We start from the raw sequence: 20,598 nt of genomic DNA, 5'->3' as shown, positions 1-20,598 counted from the left end.
GATATTCACTATAAAAAGTAATACTTCTTAGCATAAAAAGTAATATTTTTTCATGGATGACCCAAATAAGAGATTCGACCCACGAAATTTATCTGTGAGACCGTCTTACAAAAATTTTTGTGCCATAAAAGAGTGTATAAAAGTAGGCTCTTCGGAGTTAATTAGGGTTCTCTCCAATAATTAATTTATAAACCTAACAATTATATATTTCTCAAAATATATAATTTACTATTCCATCAACTTACTATATAATATCATTTAAATTTTTAAAGATATTTACTATTGTATACAATAAACTTTAACTTGAAGCATCAGTATGTATTATTTTAAACCTTTACGATACCAACTTTTCAAAAATATATAATTTTTTTAAATAAAACTGTATTTTAAAATTCTTTAAATTAACCAATTTACTTTAAAAACATAGAAGATTCGATGCGGCATGAGGAGAATAATCAAGGAGAGTGGCCCAATATCAAAGAGCCGAAAAGTAGACTGATAAGTAATGGTAGTAATAGTATAAAAATTAGGCTAGCCAACATGCTGTAATCATGACATTAACACTTCTAAAGATAAAAGAAAAAGGATAATCTTATAATTTCAAAAATTATGCACAAAAAAATTTGTAAGACTGTCTTACGAGTTTTTTTTATGAGACTGATATTTTATTTGAGTCATTCATGAAAAAGTATTATTTTTATGCCAAAAGTATTACTTTTTATTATAAATATGGTCAGAGTTCACTTGTCTTTTCACGAAAAAATATATGTGAGATCGTTTCACAATTATATTAATAAAACACAATTATTGCTCTAATTGTCTTCATAATTACCTTCATTATTAACATGCACCACCATCTCTCAAACACTATTTATATGCTATAACCACTTAGAAACAAATTAAAGAAAAAAATTCCTCTCGGGATTGAAGTCTAGCCAGGTGATAACATAATCATGCTTATGAGAGCATTTAGCATTTCCCTACTGCCCAACTCCGCCGTGGTGATAGGGTGGTGCCGCAGCAGTAGACAGAAGAAGCGGCGGAAGGACGGGACAATTCGTCTAGGGAACAGGCGGCGACTGTTCTTTGTAGGGTCACGTTCAATGTTGAGACGAGGTGTGATCATGGCTACTCTGCCTTTTCGAATGTTGAAGAAAATATTGACTCAAATCATTAGAAATGGGCAGTTGATGGAGGTCTACCGTTGGTATTTGCCAATGATGCGGCCTCACTTGTTTCCTCTATGTTGACTCAATGAATGAGACTCAAACTCTTTGTATATCTTGCTTGTGTTTTGTACCTTGTTGGTTTAATAACACGATTTTTATAAATTAGATTAAATGCACTTTTATTTGGTCGATTCTGTTACAGCACTTTTGAACATAAAATCACATTGAGCTGTGGAACAACTCACAGCAAGGAGAATCGGCAGAAACAGCTGCGATATATACATACATGATATTGATTTCATGAACAAAGTTCTAAGAATTTTATGGACTTGAATCCAAGCATTCTTTAAAGATATTAACAGGATCCGCAAATTAATTAAATCTATGTACAACTCGGAAACATCTAGATCTCAGTTAACAGTCCGTTGGGATATTCGATGCAGGCGGCACTTGAATGAGCCGGCATGTTTAGTGTCGGAGCATATGCATAGCCTCTTTGATATTGGTTTCTTGTCCACGTTTTCTTTCTTGTATAGCACAGATTCCACCGCCGCCTTGTTCGAACTGCGTGTGGAAATCGATACTTTTTTATCAAAAATATTCGCAAGAAAACTCCGACCCTTATCACAATCAAATTGTGATGTGTATTTGAACCATACGAATTCAAGAATTCCCAAAAGATTCAATTAATTTTAGATTTTATTATTCTGGACTACTTATTCCAGATAAGATGAACACTTTATAGTTTTTTTTTTAAAAAAAGTTTCAAGTTGAACAATAAAAGAAATTATTCTTCCAAAATGGGTTGCTAATGTAATTGTTGTTCCTCTTGAAAGGAAGAAAGAAAAAGAAAATCACTAAAACTTCGGTCAAATCGAATACTTACATCCCACAAACAAAAACCTTATATAACCCAGTAGTTTATAGCTGAAATCACAATATATTGGGAACTGAAACAAAATTAAAAGACGAACATGCATGGTAGATAGATAGGCCGTACCAGTTAACGTGGCCGGATTTGGAGTGTCGATCATGTATCTCAAAGGGTAGACCCATATTTTGCAGAGAAATCAAGAAATATGATGGATGGCTGGATGATCAATGAAAAAAACACATATATTACTGTATATATAAATAAAAGATCAAAATCTGAGAGAGCATTTTTAACAAATCCGTATATTTTTGTGGGATTTCGTGCGACTCTCTCTATCTAAGTTGACCAGAGAAGTTCGGAAGCAAAACTCCAACTTTTGGTACATGCAATTTCAGAATGTTACACGTGTAAATCCAAGATTTACTATTTTCTCTTATCCTGTCACACTTTCAAATTCTCTTTTTTTTAGTTATCCGAAACATCCAGATCATCTTTTTAAAAAACAAAAACAAAAAAGAAACAACATCCAGATCATTGTTCAAATGTATAAAAAAATTCCAGATCATTAGCTATATATATATATATTATATATATATTTTATTGAAAAATTGGTAAAAACTTGTGTGAGACGGTCTCACGAGTCGTATTTTGTGAGACGGATCTTTTCTTTGGGTCATCCATGAAAAAATATTATTTTTTATGCTAATAATATTACTTTTTATTGTGAATATCGGTAGGGTTGACCCGTCTCACAGATAAAGATTCGTGAGAATGTCTCACAAGAGACATACTCTGAAAAACTAGACTATACTTAAACTAAAGTCAGGAAGCATTCCGGAAGCGACTAGTCGTTTCTGGCGAAGCTTCTAGAAAACCGACCGAAATTCTTCTAAGTTGTGAAACTTTTTTATGATATAAAACTTGTAGTTATTATCTTTCGGTGTATATTGTGCAAACCTCCATATAACACAATAGCTTACAAGAAATAACATAATAGCATGAAAATCACATTAATTATAAAAACACGTTGGAAAAATCTTGTGTGAGATGCTCATCCAAGAAAATGATAGTAGAAGAAATCGAACTCAAGATCATTGATCAATCGTTCACTTACTCACCCACTGAGACACTCCCTTGGGGATAGGTTTTGATATTTTGTCTTATATATTTTTGTTGAATCAATTATGGTCCGACATCATTGTTAGATTTTTATAATTACATAGTTAAAATAGTCATAATGACGTGTGCATATTTTTAGCAATATAATTATAAAGATTTAACAATGATATTAGTCATCTAGTTATATAATTTTGAAAAACAGACTAAACATAGTTATATAATCGTAATTGATTCAATAAAAAATACAAGACTAAAAATAGCATACATTAATACATATCACACTAAAATTGACATCTTGCTTTTTTATTTCTGAAAATAATAACTAATGATAAAAGAAATCATTTACAGACCTTATCAAATATTTCCTTTGTGAATCAATATTATGAGATATATCGGCCCGTTACATTTTAGTTTTCTTAATGTTGTATACTTTATTGATAAAAAAAGTTTATTATATACTGTATACTTCATTTATCATGCTTTATTACGTTACATTTTCTTAATATTATATACTTTATAGTTAATCATCATATACTAAAAAATTGATTATCTGAATCGGAGATCGTATTTTCTTTTTTTTTTTTCTCGATTTTTTTATGGGTTCTACGAATAAGATTTCCTTTTCAACACAATATCAAACCGGACTCAAGTATTCCATTATTGATTTATTTGCAACATAGCCCAACAAAGGATTAACATGTGCCTCCGCTTTATCATATTTTTCGTACAGCAAAAAATTGAGTGAAACGGTCTCAAGAGTCGTATTTTGTGAGACGGATCTCTTATTAAGTCATCCATGAAAAAATATCACTTTTATGGTAAGAGTATTACTTTTTATTGTGAATATCGGTAGGATTGACTCGTCTCATAGATAAAATTCGTGAAACCGTCTCACAAGAGATCTATTCTTTTTGTATTTATTATTTTATCTAAAAACAGTTTCATTTATCCATTTATTTAGATAATATAATATCATCTACACATCTAAATTTTGTAATGATATATATGACATTTTTAAAGTCTGACATGAGATAAAATTTGAATTAACAGTAATAATTGTCGGAAATATATATTGTTGGACAGAAAAGAAGAACAGATGTAGATTGTAATCATTAATTAATGCAACACAGTATTTCGTGGGAAAAGATAAAATTTGAATTAAAAGTAATAATTGTCGGAAATATATATTGTTGGACAGAAAAGAAGAACAGATGTTTATTGTAATTATTTATTTGGTTTCCTGAGAAGGAAAATACCTCCTGGAAGTGAATCCAAAAATGGCCTAAAACTTTTATACCGTTACCTACGTATAATTTGCCAACCATTTGTACCTGTTTCCGTTGTGGAAACTGGAAATGCAGGACATGATCATTCAATACAACAGTGTTCCAATATCAGAAAACACCGCTATTGGGTTTAATCTAATACAATGTGAAGGAGAGAATCTTGCAAGAGAAAAGTGGCTTACAATGTTATGTTATCATCACAACATAAAAAAGAACAAACCAGCATCTCACCAACCGTATTTCGCTTGTGTTTGAGCTTTAGTAGCATATCCTTTAGAGCGTCGTTCGGCCAACTCCATCTCTTTTTGTTTCATGTCAAAAAGCAAAGACCCAATCTGGTGCTTCCTCTTGTGCAACTTTGAAGGCTTACCCTTGGTTGATGCGGGCTTCAAGAAGGCATATGGTAGATACATAAGATGTTAACTGAACGATTATGATTTACAGCACTTAAAGAAAGTCAACTGATAGCTGAATGTTATGATACGGCCCTATAAAATGAACTCGAAATTTCCTTCGGCGACTGTTTCATACTAGTTTTGAATGAGGTATAAAATAACATGTGAAATTATTCGGTAACAGAAGTCGTGGTAGTTGCCTGCATAGGATAAAGCACCATATTTGCCCAAAACAGTTTATTCAAGTACAAAGATGTTTTATTGGAGATAAAGTAAACGAGAATGAACAAATTAGGGGAAATTACAGAGCAAAATGATGTTTCATGCTTACAAGCCAAGATGATATATGGGATAAAACACATTGGTTGATTGCAAATGGAAGGAACCAAGGCCAACTATAGTCAGTATGCTGCCAGTAACACTAGTTTTTCAGGATTCATTCTCTGTCTCATGGTTTTTATAAGAATACTGTACAGATATAGTGAACAAAGTAAGCATTTGGATTTTCCTTAATGTTTCAACGGCATGCAAAATATTTTCAAGATTGAAGTGCCGTGTATAAGAATATCTTGACAGCTTGCATCATAATTAGAAAACATTATTCCCTAATCCCTATATACTGGGGATGATGAGTGTGGCCCATAAGTTTTCGAGAAATTAATCATTCTAACCCATCTCAAAAGCTATTTTTAAAATAGCCTTGTTTGTTAAACATTCTACAATATAGCCTTGAATAGATTAATATTCCTAAAATTAGTTAAATAGGGTAATTCCTATCTCCTTGTACAGATTTTCATGGAGATTTTATGTATGTTCTTTAGTTATTTTATTATATTTTACCGAAACACTAAATGAAGATTGTTGCAAGAACAAATTCATTTTTTTTACACTAAAATAATTTCATTTTGGTTCACTGGAAGTTGCACGGAAATAAATTTAAATTCAAGGTGCAACTTAATGTTTTTCTAGCATCAGGACTTTGTAGGGAAGACTAAGCAATTCTATACCAAATCGTGGATTAACATTGCAAAAAGTCACTAAAATATTCTAACAAAGATAATTTCATTTAAGTTGTACCAAAATAAGATTAAATACATAGCCCAACACAATTAATTTTAAATATATGGTGCAATCTACTGCTTTCTAATACCAGGACTTCGCAGGGAGTGCCAAACAATTCTATTCCAAATCTGGTGAGTAATATTCAAAAAACATTTGATATTATTAATATTGACATATCAGTTGAAAACTTTTACAATGCAGTGAAACCCAACACTCGAGATACTTTTGCTAAACTCTGTTTATTCACAACATCGTATCTTAAGTCTAGTCTATTTCCCCTCCTAAATCTTAATAATAACTTACCTATGGTTTGCTAAATGTCTCACCACAATTTCTATGAGATGAAATCAGAAATGATAAATTTCAAGTCTTGATGAGAAAAGTACCTGGTATGCAGGGCCAAATGCAATCCCAGTCATTTTGGTCTGGTCTTCCCTTGGCCGATTTTTCATCAACTCGTCCTGCTTCACCTCAACTATATCTTGTGGAGCATCTCTCCTACCCCTTCTTCTAGAAACATTAAGCGCATTCTCCAACCCTCCAGATGCATCAGGAAATGCAGTCATAATTGATGCATCAGCCCCATGATTCTCATCCTGTGGATTGTCCGCAGCATAATTCGGGTAATCCGTATGATCCTCGTTCCAGCACGAATAATCAACAGCCTCAGGACCAACACAAACGAATTGTCCACCAATATGATGACTATAATAGCTCTCACTTCCTGAAATCCCAGAATAACCATAATTCAACTCGTCAGATTCAACCTCAGAGGATCCCAAATTGGAATTCACAAGGCCGGCTGAAGCAACATTTTCACCGTGGAAAGGTTCAATTCCACTATAATTTGCTGTGCTTTTACTTCCTAAACCCCAACTGGAATTATCATGATTTATCTCATCCGACTGATCATTGACAAGGCCGACATTTGAACTTACAACCTTACCACTTCCAGTCACACTCTCAGTAGAATCTCGAGCTTCAGATTCAATTATGCATCTCCTGCCAGAACCCAAAGCAGAAGGCAAAGCACCCAAAGTGGCCGAGTTCTTAGGTGCGGGCATATTAGATAAAAATGACATTGCAGAGGAGGTAGATAATGATTCTCTCGACCTTTTCCTTAGTCTATCCTCTTCATCCTCATCCTCATCCTCATCATTAACGCCAGAAGAAAACTGGTTTATCATTGGTGGAGGCCTAAATTGAACAACCTTTTTGGAGGTAGTAGACGAAGAAGCGGAAGTCGATGATTTGGGAAGAGGCAGATACGAGAACAGCGATGAAGATGATACCTTCGGCTTTGAATTTTCCAGAACCTGATCATCAATTTGTTCATTTTGCTGCACGTAATTCGTTTGGGGCTTGGTGTTAGGGAATGATTGGGATTTGGGAGGGGGCAATGAATTGAAAAGAGATGATTTGGGGGGTGGGAGAGAACTGAAAATCCCACCAGGTCTCGAAGTGGACTTTGAGGGGAAATCTTGATCTTCAGCTTCGGACTTCGATACAAGTGGTTTCGAGTGCTGCTTCTGTTCTTCACGTTCTTCGTCATCAGAGGAGGCGTAATTCGCCAACAGAGAATCCATACAAATTTTGATAGGAGGAAAAAAAACCTAACTTGGAAGAAGAAAAGAGGAATTGGGTTTCTAAATCAGTTCGGAAATCCTGAATTGGCTAATGCCCAATATTTGCTAAATTATGATTTTTTTTAAAAAAATAAAAATAAAATTGTTTTGAAAAATAACATGATTTTTATTTAAGTTAACATAATTTCATTAAATAAATCAGATCAAATGACAAAAAGTGGAGGAGTAACCTGACGTTCAAGAGCAGTGACAAAACCAATTTTCCGACCAAAACGTGAGCTGCTTGATTCGCCAACCAAATTCAATTTGCTGTCTTGACAATTTATTTGATTAATTTTTACAAAATAAATAAGATATTTTTGTATGAATACAATTTCTACATTTTAATTTTCTTTATTAAGCAAAATTCCACCACTCTTTCCCACCCCGTTGACCTCATACACGTCCATATGCGTTTCACCTTACTTTATTCTTAATATTCAGAATTCTCCTTAATCTTTAGCAAGTTTTCTTTGCATCCCTTCAAAAATCAATCTCTCCAATGCACTGATTTTATGTAAGAGGTGTATATATCGATCAAGTTAGCCTTAATTGTGGGGTCGAACTAATATCATCACATCTTTGATTGTAATCTGATGAATTATTTGGAATAGCTTGTTTTTTTATGATCATGTGTTTGACTGATTACTTTGCAGAATTCGGATAGTTTATCGGCACAGATGATGGAAACCAAAAGGCAGAGATCTTTATCAGTTTGGAGTTGCCTTCCATCTGCAATTCTTCTTTCTGCAGCTTTTTTTATTGGGAGCGCATTTATGATCATGGATTATAAACAGGTACTTACCATTTCTTTCATCTGGAATAAATCCGTTTGTTGGCTAATCCACCTGGGGATTATGGTGGAGCTGCTGGGGCCTGCCTCGACTTAAAATATGTCCCGGGAATACGAGTTATTCATCAATATAAAATACACTTTTTTAAATGAAAACTGGTATGAGATTTGAGTGTATTATGCAGACTGTTTTCTGAGTGGCATTACTTCTGTCCTGCATGTATTAGTGTTTGTTTGTTTTCCAATTTGGCAGAAAAATCAGTAACTCTGTTATGGTTAGTGGTTGATTATCTTTAGAATGAGCCAAGTGAAATTGTCATTTATTTATTGGAAAGTGACCGGGATATTTTCTTTGCAGATGTTCTTGGGATGTCATATTTATGCTATAAAGGCCACAAGATTCAACATATGTGAGGTTTGTGCAAAAACAAAATCGAAAGTTATCAGTTATGTTCCCACAAGAATGTATCGGTCTTAATAGGGGCTCTTTGTAAAATCACTACCTATCAGCATGTATAAGTTCTACTCTGGTATCGTTTACATTGTTTTACTCGGTGTAGAATCGATGCAGGCCTGATGGGACCGGAACGTTGCCTAGAGGCATAATTTCAAAAACAACTGATCTGGAGATGCTACCACTTAGGGGACCTCCGAAGAAGAAGGTATTGGTATTATTGTAATACGGCTAAGTTGTTTTAGAGATGCACATTGAACAAAATAACAAGGATTTGATAGTATTCAGAAATCTTTTCCTAACGTATGTATGATATAGAAGTCCAAATCCCCCACGAATTTGCTTGCTGTTACCGTTGGAATAAAGCAGAAGAAAAATGTAAATGAAATTGTTAAAAAGGTAAGAAACACTACATATCATGGCAGTATTTGTGAGTGTTTCTTGCCGTTGCTTCAACAATTAGTTTATCGGATCTGCAATTTGCAGTTTGAGTTAACTGACTTTGCGTTGATGCTCTTTCATTACGATGGGAATTTGGATGGTTGGAAAGATTTAGAATGGAGCAAGGGTGCCATACATGTTTCAGCCATCAATCAAACTAAGTGGTACCACTTCTTCACTACCAGTTCATACTATTTGTTATGCAAACGTTGTTTTTTTGTCATGTCCCGTGTGCATCAGCGAAAAGTTAAACAATATGAAGTACTATATCCTCTGTGCTACACAAATTGTTTTTGAAAATCTGGCTAGTATTTTAGATAAGTGGCACGTAGATGTAAAATGCTATCTGCATGGCATTCATGTGTTGTTTTTTCCCCTTTTTTATTTTTATTTTTCGGGTTAGGTGGTTTGCCAAGAGGTTCCTACATCCGGATGTTGTTGCACACTACGACTACATTTTCCTCTGGGATGAGGATCTTGGGGTTGAAAATTTTGACGCTCAGAGGTGAATATTTAATATGTGTGGTTACATGTATTTATTGGCTCGTTGCCTGTTCATGCTGCACTAGGATATATGATTTTTTGGTCATCTGTTTAAGATTGTAAGAGATTATATTTGGTGTGGAACATTGGAAAAAATCTAAGTCATGTCGATTAATATTAAAAATGTACTTTCTTGGTGGTGACGCAGATATCTATCAATTATTAAAGAAGAAGGGCTTCATATTTCGCAGCCGGCAAAAATTCCTGCCAAGTCTCACGTGCATTACAAACTAGCAACAGAGAAAGTTAATTCCGAAGTTCACGGGTACTTGCTTGACGTGTTCTTCGGAATGTTTACTCAAGTTTTAAGTCAGGTTTTTTATATTGTTCAGCAAGGCAGAGGAACCAGAGTTCATGAACTAAGAAAGGGAACAACGTCATGCTACATCAAGAATCCTTAGTTTCGAGTTATCATTTAGCTGACATGATAAATTTCGAACATGATGCAGGTTTATGGAGATGATGGCTCTGGTTTTCTCGAGAACATCGTGGCGTTGTGTGTGGTACATGATTCAGGTGCGGTGCAGCGGTCGAACTATGCTTTTAAATTGTTGGACGTCAATTTATTAACGTCTGATTAATCTCCCTTAGAAATATTTTCAACACACTATAACATAGGTTCAATCCTTTTTGTTCACATTATTGTCAGCAGAATGATATGACTCTTGCACTGGGGTTGAACTCTCAGCTTGGACACTGTGCACAGGTTCCTATTTTCAGCAAAACGCAGCATTTTTCCACACCATACATAGTTCTTGAAATTTTGGTACAACATATTTTGCCGTACAGGGAAACAAGACAACAAATATTGGAATCGTTGATGCTGAATACGTGGTTCACCGAGGGCTTCCTGCCCTCAGAGGTTCAGCAGTCAAGCAGGTACCCTAAGAATTCATAAGCAATATTTAGGATACAGACTATCGGAACCGGAATGTTAAGCATCAGTTGTGATCCTCAATGAGCCACCTTAACTAGCAGAGTATATTTTGAATGAATATGCTAATGCCAGTTGAAGTGATGAAAGACTTTGCAATTAGCATCGTATGAAGGACTTAAAACAAGTAGAGAGTTACTGCTTCGCAAATCCCAGCTTAGAAAAATAACAAAATCGAGTTCTATCTCCGCTCTATATGTGGATTTTGATTTTTTTTGGATTGTTTGAAGAACCATTTTGGGCTGAAGATTATGCAAATTGATATTTGCAGGTTCAAGAATTAAATAAGTTCAAGAATAGGTGGAAGAAAGCTGTTGGGGAAGATGAATGTTGGGTAGATCCATTCCAGCAGCCATTAGACCACAAGTGATTGATCACAGGGCAATACTCCGTAAAATCTTTAAATTTATTGGGGCATCCTTGCCATTTTTATTTTTATTTATTTTCAAATCTGTTGGTCTTCTACAGTGGTTGATGGTTCGACAACTTTAACCATATATTTGATATAAATTAAATGATTAAATAAATACTTGTCATTTTTTTCTTTCTGGACAAAAAAATGAGGATGAGCCTAGTGGAGGGTGATGAGCGCAGAAAACCAATAGGCAAAAGTCATTTTTACTTGGCTGAATTTTTTAAATGAACTTGATTGACATGGACTCAGCTGGTGAAATGCCATGGCTAATTGATTTGGGCTGGATTATTTTTAAATACATAGAACAGTTCAACAAAGTAATTAACATTGTTAAATAATAAATATATTGAACAGAAAACTAAAGAGAATAAAATAAAAAACAGTGAAAAATATTATAATTTGATAGTGCGAATTTGAGAATTTGACAGTTTGTGGCATTTAATTAAGGCGTTTTCGCACATTGCAAGCTTTAAGTATCATGTTAAAAAATCTTACGGATGGTTCAAAATGCCAATCATTCAGAAATTTAAAGGTGGAATCGTCCAAAGTTTAAAATATAGGTTGCCACAAACCTACGGAAAATTATAAACAAATTTCCATATTGTACAAGAACGAGCAAAAAGATTAGACTTCTATTCAGAAGATATTCAAACACGCCTTAAAATTTTGCAAAAACTGTTTGTTTTTTTTTCTGAAACATTCAAAATAGGTAGAAAATTTTACTGCCCAATCTAACTTACCATCGAGAAATTTCTTGGGTCCTAAGCCGGTTGTGCGAGCTAATGAAAGCACAAAAAGAAACATTAAGAACAATGCATGCACATATCTCTTCACACCTAAGCCAAAAAAACGACAGAAAATAAAACAAAATAATAGCGCAGCATTGTGAACACTAGAACAGAGCATATCTAATTAGAGGATCGTAATATCAGCTCCTACAAACAGACTAGAAATTAAGGAGGATAAAGTCTCGCTTTTTTTTAGGATAACTGAATTCGAACGGAATGTAAACTGGGACAACACTAAAAGTTAACTGATCATTATCAGACTGTCAGCATCTCTGTTAATTAGTGCAGATAAGCAGGTTGATACTGGTACGTGTTGCCAAAGAAGTTTACATGGTTATGAGAGAAGTTATAACTGGCCGTACCAAGAAATGTCGGAACATGGTGATCGTTTGGTCCAGGGTAAGCATATGGCCTTTCATAGATGTATGGGGGTCCATACCTGTCAGTCATTCTCCCATAGAAGTTCTTGTTGTCAGCAGCAGCATTAGCGACTCGTGGTGCATATCCACCAACATTGGCACGAGGTCTTTTGGGTTGTGGTTTCGCAACTTCTGTAGCTCTTTTCTTGTCAGCCTTTGCTTTCTCGATTTCAAGAACTTGTTTCTGAAGTGGACCCAGAGGGAATTGCTCCTCAAGCTTGTGATCTTCAATGCACTTGATCACAGCTTCAAGTGCAGCGAGCTCTTTCTCGTTTGCATCAGTCTGCAATAAAACACTTTTTAGATTCACCAGGATACCTGCAGTAGAAAGTTATAGAACTCTTTACCTGGGGTGGAGCTACCACCGTGTTTATGGGTGTTCAATTGACCCCATCAACTGCATAACCTTTCCTCATTTATAGGATAAATTTGTCTAATAAAATCCATTCAATGAACAATAAAATAGAATCCATGTGGTTGATAACTTCTTGATTTTACTTTCCAAATAATTATAAGTTGCTTTTTATTTCACAATTCATTTTTCTGGCTCATCTCTGTTCTTTAACCAAAGATCATATCAATTAACGAAATCACAATTGACACGACCAGAGGAAACAGACCTGTGTAGAAGCAGTAGGTGACATATTTCCAGGTTTGGCGGTTGCTGACACTTTTTTCACCTCAGACAAGTAGGATTTCAGTAATGAAATTGGTGAAAACTGATTGGTAAGCTCAAAAGCAAAAGCTAAATTGACAGCATCGATCTGCCTTCCATTCTTCACCAGCACATTAATCACGCCTGATAACATGCAACAAAAAGTGAAGTCCATAAAATCTTCATGCTTTGTAAAAGATGCAGTACTAAGCAAAACTTTAAAAAAGAAAAAAAATAAACACGCAATTTAGATCCATTAATGGACCATCTCACTTCTAGTGGATATTGGAATCAGAAAATCTTCTAGCAAATCAAACAAGAAAAAATATTTAATTTAACCTAAACCTTAATCAAGAAAAGGTATGGCAAAAGATTAGCACTCTCCTCCTATCCACCAAATTGCAAGTTTGACAGCTGACTTTCTCAAATGAATTGCAATCGGTGAACTGGCGGGAATGCAGCTGAAGCCAGATAGAGAGCATTGAAAACAGAAAGAAGTGAAGCTGACAAAAAACCTAGTTTGATTTCTAGATGGCCAATTTGTAAGTATGGGGTCATTTTGTTCTGTTTTGGATCGGAATAAATGATAAGGTCTTCCCTAGAATGAGCTTATTTTATTTTACTAATTAAACATGGGACCAAAAGTTAGAAATGTGCATGAAAATTTAAAAATGATCAAAGGAGAGCTAAATCTTTGTCACACCACGCTTGGTTAGAAAAGCAACTGAAATGCTTGCATAATAACTACATAAAATTCTATCTTTTACTATGGTAAATTCAAAAAAATATGGCGCTAAATTTCATCATCCTAAGGTCAAAATGATTGATAGAGTTATTGGTTTATTAAGCAACTAAGTATGCATTGCACCTGAAAAGAATAGTGGTAAATAATGAAAAAATAAGGCACTGTTTACAAACCCCTCTAACGAATCAAATACTGCACACATAGGATGGGGTTTTGACAATTTAGACATAAGAAAATGTTTAAAATTTCAAATGTTTGCAGTTACCAACCTGGCATTTTATCTGACAACCCAAGGAAACGGCATAATTCAGCTGTCTGTCGACGACGAGAAACCATGGGAATTAGTTTGGTCAAGATTTCATCATCAAAATCTGAATTAATACCAAAAGTAGCCAGAAGCTGCAGAAATGCATGGGCCTCTAATGAATTTCCATTGTTGCCATCAACATCGAGATTATCTAACTTGGGTTTCCAATCTTCAGCAATCACTCTTGCTCGTTCCTTCACATTTTCTGAGATAATGCCAGATACAGAGTGAACATCAAGATTTACAAATAAACTGCTAAGGCATTCCATCAGCATGATACAGGTCCTGCGAAGTCCTAAGAGATTTGAATCTTTCCGAGCATCTGACTTTGGAGTTCCCATGCCATAGAAACCTTTCAGCAAGTCCAGAACCAGGGAAGCAGGGTCAGCTGCAGCCCTCAATGCCATAGGAATTTCCTCCCTTAATGTAGCAAGATTTTTGCGGTTGTCCGATATAAATTTGTGTAGTCCTTCTGAGTTCATCTGTTGGCAAAAACTCACCAATTCTGGATAAGACTTCACCTCTACAGGCATATTTTCAAAAGGCTTTTTCACCCTAGTATATTCACTATCTACAACAATGCGATCAGGCATTCTTTTCTCCATGACAGGTTCTTCGGCTAGGTTCTGTCTATATGTGGTACCTGAATCCAAAGAAAATGGCTTTCCCTGATTCTCCATTGCAGTCAAAATAGCCAAGACAGCGGCATCTCGCTTTTCTTGAAGCCTTTCAAGAGAATCTTGCTCCTTAGCCACAATAGCTGCTTTACGTGTCTCCAACATCTCTCTGGATTCAACTATTTTGGTTTCAAAGTCCTTTTCTTGTTCTTCAAGTTCATTGAATCGTCTTTTCAAGGACTTCTGAAGCCCACTAAAATGCTCTTCAAGCTGTTTCCATTTCAAGTTGAGAGTGATAGCACGGTGGCTTTCAAGTTCAGCAAATGCTTTCTGAAGTTGTTGTATTTTAGAGGCCGTGGAGTCCACTAGTGTGGCAACTGATATGTTGTCTTCCATGACATAGAAATCCTGGAATAAAATAAAGTCAATCATCGGGTCACCACAAAAACAAAAAGAAAAAAAAAAAGCAACCTCTGTTGAAAATTAATATTCAAAATAGATGTATTGAATATTTGAATGTTGAAAATAAAAATTGTAAAAATTAGAAATTTGTGTATGATGATGAAGGTAATGATGTAATTTATTTTTTTGGATTATTACCAAAGAAATTCTATAAATAGTCTCACCATTTGTGAAGAAATTCACAATTGAGTTGAGAGAAAAATATTATAGAGTGTGTAGTTTGATAATTTCGAGATTTTGATATTTTTATTTTTTTGACCATATATTTTTATTTTTTCATAACATGTTAGCAGCACGAAGCTCTAAAAGTCTTCCATATTTTTCCAAGCTCCAAAACAGAAGAAAAATGTAACAAAAATAATAATATTTATTTATTTATTGTATATATTTGATATATAATATAATGTTATTATATAATAAAGATCAGAAATAATAAAAATAATTTTTTCAAAAAAACTTGTTATAAATCCTGGGAAGATGTTAAGACGACATCCCACACTCCCGGTAAGGGATACGACAAGTATAAAAGCCTATAAAATTTTTTTAAACAAAATACCTTATTACACCTCATTATAATAATGTGATATGATATACATAATTATTTAAACATGACTAATATTATATACACCATATTATTACCATAAAATTATACAAATACATACATTTATTTTTTTGTACACCAAGGGTCATAAACGGTAACAAAACGACTAGTTTTTGCCATATATATGATCTCAAAAAAACATTTCAATCATTCCAACTTTCTCTTCTTTTCTAAAAATTATTATTCTTCATCAAATTTTCGAAGAAAAAAAAAGAAGATGGCTTTCTCAAGATTATTTTTAATTTTTTTGGTTATAATACTCACGAATCTTGTATTTATCGGAGAATATCCTCCTCATGTGTTTTCTTTATTTTTACGAATATTTGTACTTATTGTTTATCCATTACTTTGTATTGCAATATTCATTAACTAATAAAATGCATCATAATTTTTTTTAGTACCATCATGTCAAACTTGGTAAAGCTCGAATTCATTGCTCTTGATATTACGGGGCAAAATTATATGACATGGACTTTCGATGTAGAAATGCATCTTGAGTCATTGGGTCTAAATGAGACCATAAAAGAAACTGACATATCCACATCACAAGAAAAGGCAAAAGCCATGATATTTTTGCGTCGAAATCTCGACGAGGGATTAAAATGTGTGTATCTAATTGAAAAAAATCTCATAGCTTTGTGGAAAGGATTAAAAGAAACATTCGAACATATAAGGGAAGTTATACTTCCGACCGCCCGGGATGAATGAAATACGTTGAGATTCCAAGATTTTAAGAAAGTCATTGATTACAACTCGACGATGTATCGAATAATCTCACAATTGAAATTTTGTGGGCACGAGATTACATAATTGGAAATGCTTGAAAAAACATTTTCCACTTTTCACGCATCGAATATAACTCTACAACAACAATATAGAGTGCGTTGATTTTTAAGATATTCTGAACTTATCGCCTGCCTCCTTGTGGCGGAAAAGAATAACGAGCTGTTAATGAGAAATCATCATGCATGACTCACTGGTTCAACGGCATTTCCTGAAGTAAATGTCATAAGCAAAAATGAATTTAAATCTGGAAATCAAAAGTAAAGTTACAGACAAGATTTTACTCGAGGACGAAATCAAGGTCGTGGTCGTGGAAGTGGTCGTGGTCGTGGACGCGGCCGTAGTTTTGAAAATAATCGAGATAGTTACTTCTATAAATCATCTCAAAAGAGCGTCTCAAACCATCCACTGAAAAGACATCATGAGAATATGAGTGTTAATGAGAATCACTCAAAAAGATTTGAAAGTTCTTGTTTTAGATGTGGTACTCCAGTACATTGGTCCCGTATTTGTCGAGCCCCTGAGCACCTTTGAAAAACTTTATAAAGAATCAATAAAGGGGAAAGAAAAGGTGACCAACTTCACTGAACACAGTGAACCTTTGAGCGATTCAACTCATTTTGATGTCGAAGATTTTCTGATTGATTTCTCGGACAATAATCAATTTGCTGGTGGATGGTTTGGGACGCTCTTTTGAGATCAGTTATAGAAGTAACTATCTCGATTATTTTCAAAACCACGGCCGCGTCCACGACCATTTCCACGTCCACGACCATGACCTCGACCTCGATTTCGTCCTCGACTAAAATCTTGTCTATAACTTTGATTTTGATTTCCATATTTAAATTCATTTTTACTTATGACATTTACTTCCGGAAATGCTGTTGAACCAAGGGTCGTGCCTCATGATTTCTTATTAACAGCTCGTTATTCTTTTCCGCCAAAAGGAGGCAGGCGATAAGTTTAGAATATCTCGAAAATTCATGCACTCTATATTGTTATTGTAGAGTTATATTTGATGCGTGAAAAGTGAAAAATGTTTTTCCAAGCATTTCCAATTCAGTAATCTCGTGCCCACAAAATTTCAATTGTGAGATTATTCGATACATCGCCGAGTTGTAATCACTGACTTTCTTAAAATCTTGGAATCCCAACGTATTCCATTCATCCCGGGCGGTCGGAAGTATAACTTCCCTTATATGTTCGAATCTTTCTTTTAATCCCTTCCACAAAGCCATGAGATCTTTCAATTAGATATTCACATTTTAATACCTCGTCGAGATGTCGACGCAAAAATATCATGGCTTTTGCCTTTTCTTGTGATGTGGATATGTCATTTTCTTTTATGGTCTCATTTAGACCCAATGACTCAAGATGCATTTCTACATCGAGTGTCTATGACATATAATTTTTCCTCGTAATATCAAGAGCAATGAATTCGAGCTTTGCCAAGTTTGATAATGCGGTACTAAAAAAATTATGATGCATTTTATTAGTTAATGAATATTGCAATACAAAGTAATGGATAAACAACAAGTACAAGCATTCGTAAAAATAAAAAAAAACACGAGGAGGATATTCTCCGATAAATATAAGATTCGTGAGTATTATAACCAAAAAAATTAAAAATGACCTTGACAAAGTCATCTTCTTTTTCTTATTCGAAAATTTGATGAAGAATAATTTTTAGAGAAGAAGAGAAAGTTGGAATGATTGAATGTGTTTGTGAGATCATATTTATAGGGCAAAAACTAGTCGTTTTGTTACCGTTTATGACCGTTGATGTACAAAAAAATAAATGTATGTATTTGTATAATTTTATGGTAATAATATGGTGTATATAATATTAGTCATGTTTAAATAATTATGTTTATCACATCACATTATTATAATTAGGTGTCATAAGGTATTTTGTTTAAAAAAACTTTATAGGCTTTATACTTGTTGTATCCCTTACCGGGACTATGGGATGTCGTCTTAACATCTTCCCAGGATTTATAACAAGTTTTTTTGAAAAATTTATTTTTATTATTTCTGATTTTTATTGTATAATAACATTATATTATATATTAAATATATACACAATAAATAAATAAACAGTTAAATAAATATTACTACTTTTGTTACTTTTTTCTTCTGTTTTGGAGCTTGGAAAAATATGGAGGACTTTTAGAGCTTCGTACTGATAATATGTTATGAAAAGGTAAAAATTTATGGTAAAAAAATAAAAATATCAAACTCTCAAAATTATCAAACTACACACCTTATAATATTTTTCTCTCAATTCAATTGTGAATTTCTTCACAAATGGCGAGGCTATTTATAGAATTTCTTTGGTAATAATCCAAAAAAATAAATTACATCATTACCTTCATCATCACACACAAATTTCTAATTTTTGCAACTCTTATTTTCAACATTCAAATATTCAACATTCAATAATTGAATACACCTATTTTGAATATTAATTTTCAACATGTAGTTTGATAATTTTAAGAGTTTGATATTTTTATTTTTTTACCATAAATTTTTACTTTTTCATAACAACCTTAAATTTTTCAGAAGAAGATTGTTTTTTATGGGAATATGTTGTTGTAAAGAAGATATAACATATAAGATATGTTGGTATAAGGAACACGGGAGATTCAGAAATGGAAATCCTTTTCCATCAAGTCATGAATGTGTGGAGCCAAAGATGCGAGAAAGAAGACAATCCATACAAAAGGCCGTGCGCATTGAAAGAACACAGAGAAAATTGATAAGGAAAAAGTGACATCTAGCGAACGAAAGTAATAATGATAGCCCCCACAGGAGCGAGAAATAATTAAGTGGGTATACATAGGGATAATGTCATCAAAAAAAAAAAAAGCATACCAAGTTAGAGATACTTCAATCAGCACACCCTGCAGAAATAAACCATTAGAATAAAGAAACGATGCACCAGAAAATAAATAAATAAAAACCCATGGTCATTTCTTGTGCAACAACTGATTTTGATTGGAAAAAAGAAACCATGTTGCTGAATTTGATTTGGTTTTCCAAATTATCAGGATAAAAAAATCAGTGATTTTCTAATTTTATCATTTTTTCTTTCTTTTATAATTATAATTTTATCATTAATGCGCCTTTCAGCTGTTGGCTCTTACTGGGTTATCAAATCAAGAGGTTGCAACGATAATGAGCTCTGACACAAGAACGCTACCAACAAGTTAAACTTACATCGGATACAGACAAGCAAATAGAAACTAGAAAAAAGAAAAGAAACCCGCTCCATCAATTCAACGACTTAAAAATAAATAAAGTTAAATCTTCATAACTTAGATCAAATATGCTTCACAAGAATAAACAGAAAAACATCATCAAAAAATTAGAAGTAAAAGTAAAATTAGAACTTTCATACGTGAAGTACACCACAAAACAAGGTTATTCAAGAATACACTCAGATTGAAGAACCAACCAACAAAGAAAAATAATCCAGTAACTTGAAACACAACAGAAGACCAGCAGCTCGGGGATCGACTAGCTAAACTTAGTTGATATAATTGGAGTCAGCAAAGCAAAAGATGAACGGCAGCTGGATCTGAAAACTCAAGGGAAGAAATAAAGCAACACACAAGAGAAATGGATAGAAGTGTTCACCGGATCGGCCGTAAGAGGTGGCGGAAAGTGATTTGGCGGCGGCTAATTCGGGGAATCAGACCATTTTGTCAGTTGGGTAGGAGGGTTTTTGCGTGCAGCGAATCCCTAAAATGAATGTTCGGGGAAGAGGAAAGTGAAGTGGCAGGGATGGGATGTTTTTATTAAGAGAAGTGAGTCTGACAGCTCGTATGCTGACATCACATGCACTTCCACTTCCCCTTGCCTTTTTCGTGGACCAATCTGACTAGTGCCAACTGTGAGGCTAAATAACACATAATTTTTATAAATTTATATATATATGTGTTATTTTTATAAATTTACATATTATTTATATTATATATTACAATATAATATATATATATATACACTCTTTTCGAGAACATACTTGAAAATAAGGAGCCNTTATAAAACAAAAGGTCGGAGGGGATGGTTCCCCCATTTTCCTGATTCTTTTTTCTATATCAATGTTTAT

At 33.9% G+C, this 20,598-nt stretch overlaps 4 protein-coding genes across 14 annotated transcripts; 2 read left to right on the top strand and 2 right to left on the bottom strand.

Moving 5' to 3' along the window:
* Positions 1–827: 827 nt before the first annotated feature.
* Positions 828–1,752, top strand: LOC140957919 (uncharacterized). The gene has a single exon (XM_073415344.1). It carries the CDS (start codon positions 954–956, stop codon positions 1,248–1,250), a length of 297 nt encoding a protein of 98 aa, XP_073271445.1. The 5' UTR covers positions 828–953; the 3' UTR covers positions 1,251–1,752.
* A 2,676-nt stretch (positions 1,753–4,428) lies between these two features.
* LOC140957752 (uncharacterized) lies at positions 4,429–7,491 on the bottom strand. The gene is made up of 2 exons (XM_073415130.1): positions 6,292–7,491; positions 4,429–4,834 (listed from the first exon to the last, which is right to left on the bottom strand). The coding sequence occupies exons 1-2, from the start codon at positions 7,489–7,491 to the stop codon at positions 4,676–4,678; spliced, it is 1,359 nt and encodes a 452-aa protein (XP_073271231.1). The 3' UTR covers positions 4,429–4,675.
* A 220-nt stretch (positions 7,492–7,711) lies between these two features.
* Positions 7,712–11,187, top strand: LOC140956472 (uncharacterized). 5 transcript variants are annotated; one of them, XM_073413224.1, is made up of 12 exons: positions 7,712–7,765; positions 8,187–8,327; positions 8,682–8,738; positions 8,884–8,985; positions 9,096–9,176; positions 9,264–9,382; positions 9,622–9,723; positions 9,910–10,026; positions 10,211–10,277; positions 10,411–10,467; positions 10,551–10,640; positions 10,967–11,187. In XM_073413224.1, exons 2-12 carry the CDS (start codon positions 8,211–8,213, stop codon positions 11,063–11,065), a joined length of 1,008 nt encoding a protein of 335 aa, XP_073269325.1. In that variant the 5' UTR covers positions 7,712–7,765; positions 8,187–8,210; the 3' UTR covers positions 11,066–11,187. The 5 variants fall into 5 exon arrangements, with proteins under 5 accessions (XP_073269325.1, XP_073269324.1, XP_073269323.1 ...); XM_073413223.1 differs by lacking the exon at positions 7,712–7,765 and adding an exon at positions 7,840–8,054; XM_073413222.1 differs by lacking the exon at positions 7,712–7,765 and adding an exon at positions 7,843–8,047.
* A 783-nt stretch (positions 11,188–11,970) lies between these two features.
* LOC140956471 (FRIGIDA-like protein 3) lies at positions 11,971–20,362 on the bottom strand. Of its 7 annotated transcripts, none has more exons than XM_073413216.1 (5): positions 20,102–20,312; positions 19,362–19,390; positions 13,987–15,049; positions 12,938–13,116; positions 11,971–12,600 (listed from the first exon to the last, which is right to left on the bottom strand). In XM_073413216.1, the coding sequence occupies exons 3-5, from the start codon at positions 15,035–15,037 to the stop codon at positions 12,178–12,180; spliced, it is 1,653 nt and encodes a 550-aa protein (XP_073269317.1). In that variant the 5' UTR covers positions 15,038–15,049; positions 19,362–19,390; positions 20,102–20,312; the 3' UTR covers positions 11,971–12,177. The 7 variants fall into 7 exon arrangements, with proteins under 7 accessions (XP_073269317.1, XP_073269316.1, XP_073269318.1 ...); XM_073413215.1 differs by having other exon boundaries at positions 20,127–20,311; XM_073413217.1 differs by lacking the exon at positions 20,102–20,312 and adding an exon at positions 19,925–20,055.
* Between the last annotated feature and the right edge of the window lie 236 nt (positions 20,363–20,598).

This window comes from Primulina huaijiensis, chromosome 14 (genome assembly GCF_012295235.1).
Source record: "Primulina huaijiensis isolate GDHJ02 chromosome 14, ASM1229523v2, whole genome shotgun sequence".
Classification (NCBI taxonomy): Eukaryota; Viridiplantae; Streptophyta; class Magnoliopsida; order Lamiales; family Gesneriaceae; genus Primulina; species Primulina huaijiensis.
The sequence above is the reverse complement of the archived record's forward strand: the minus strand, read 5'-3'. Positions and strand labels throughout refer to the sequence as shown.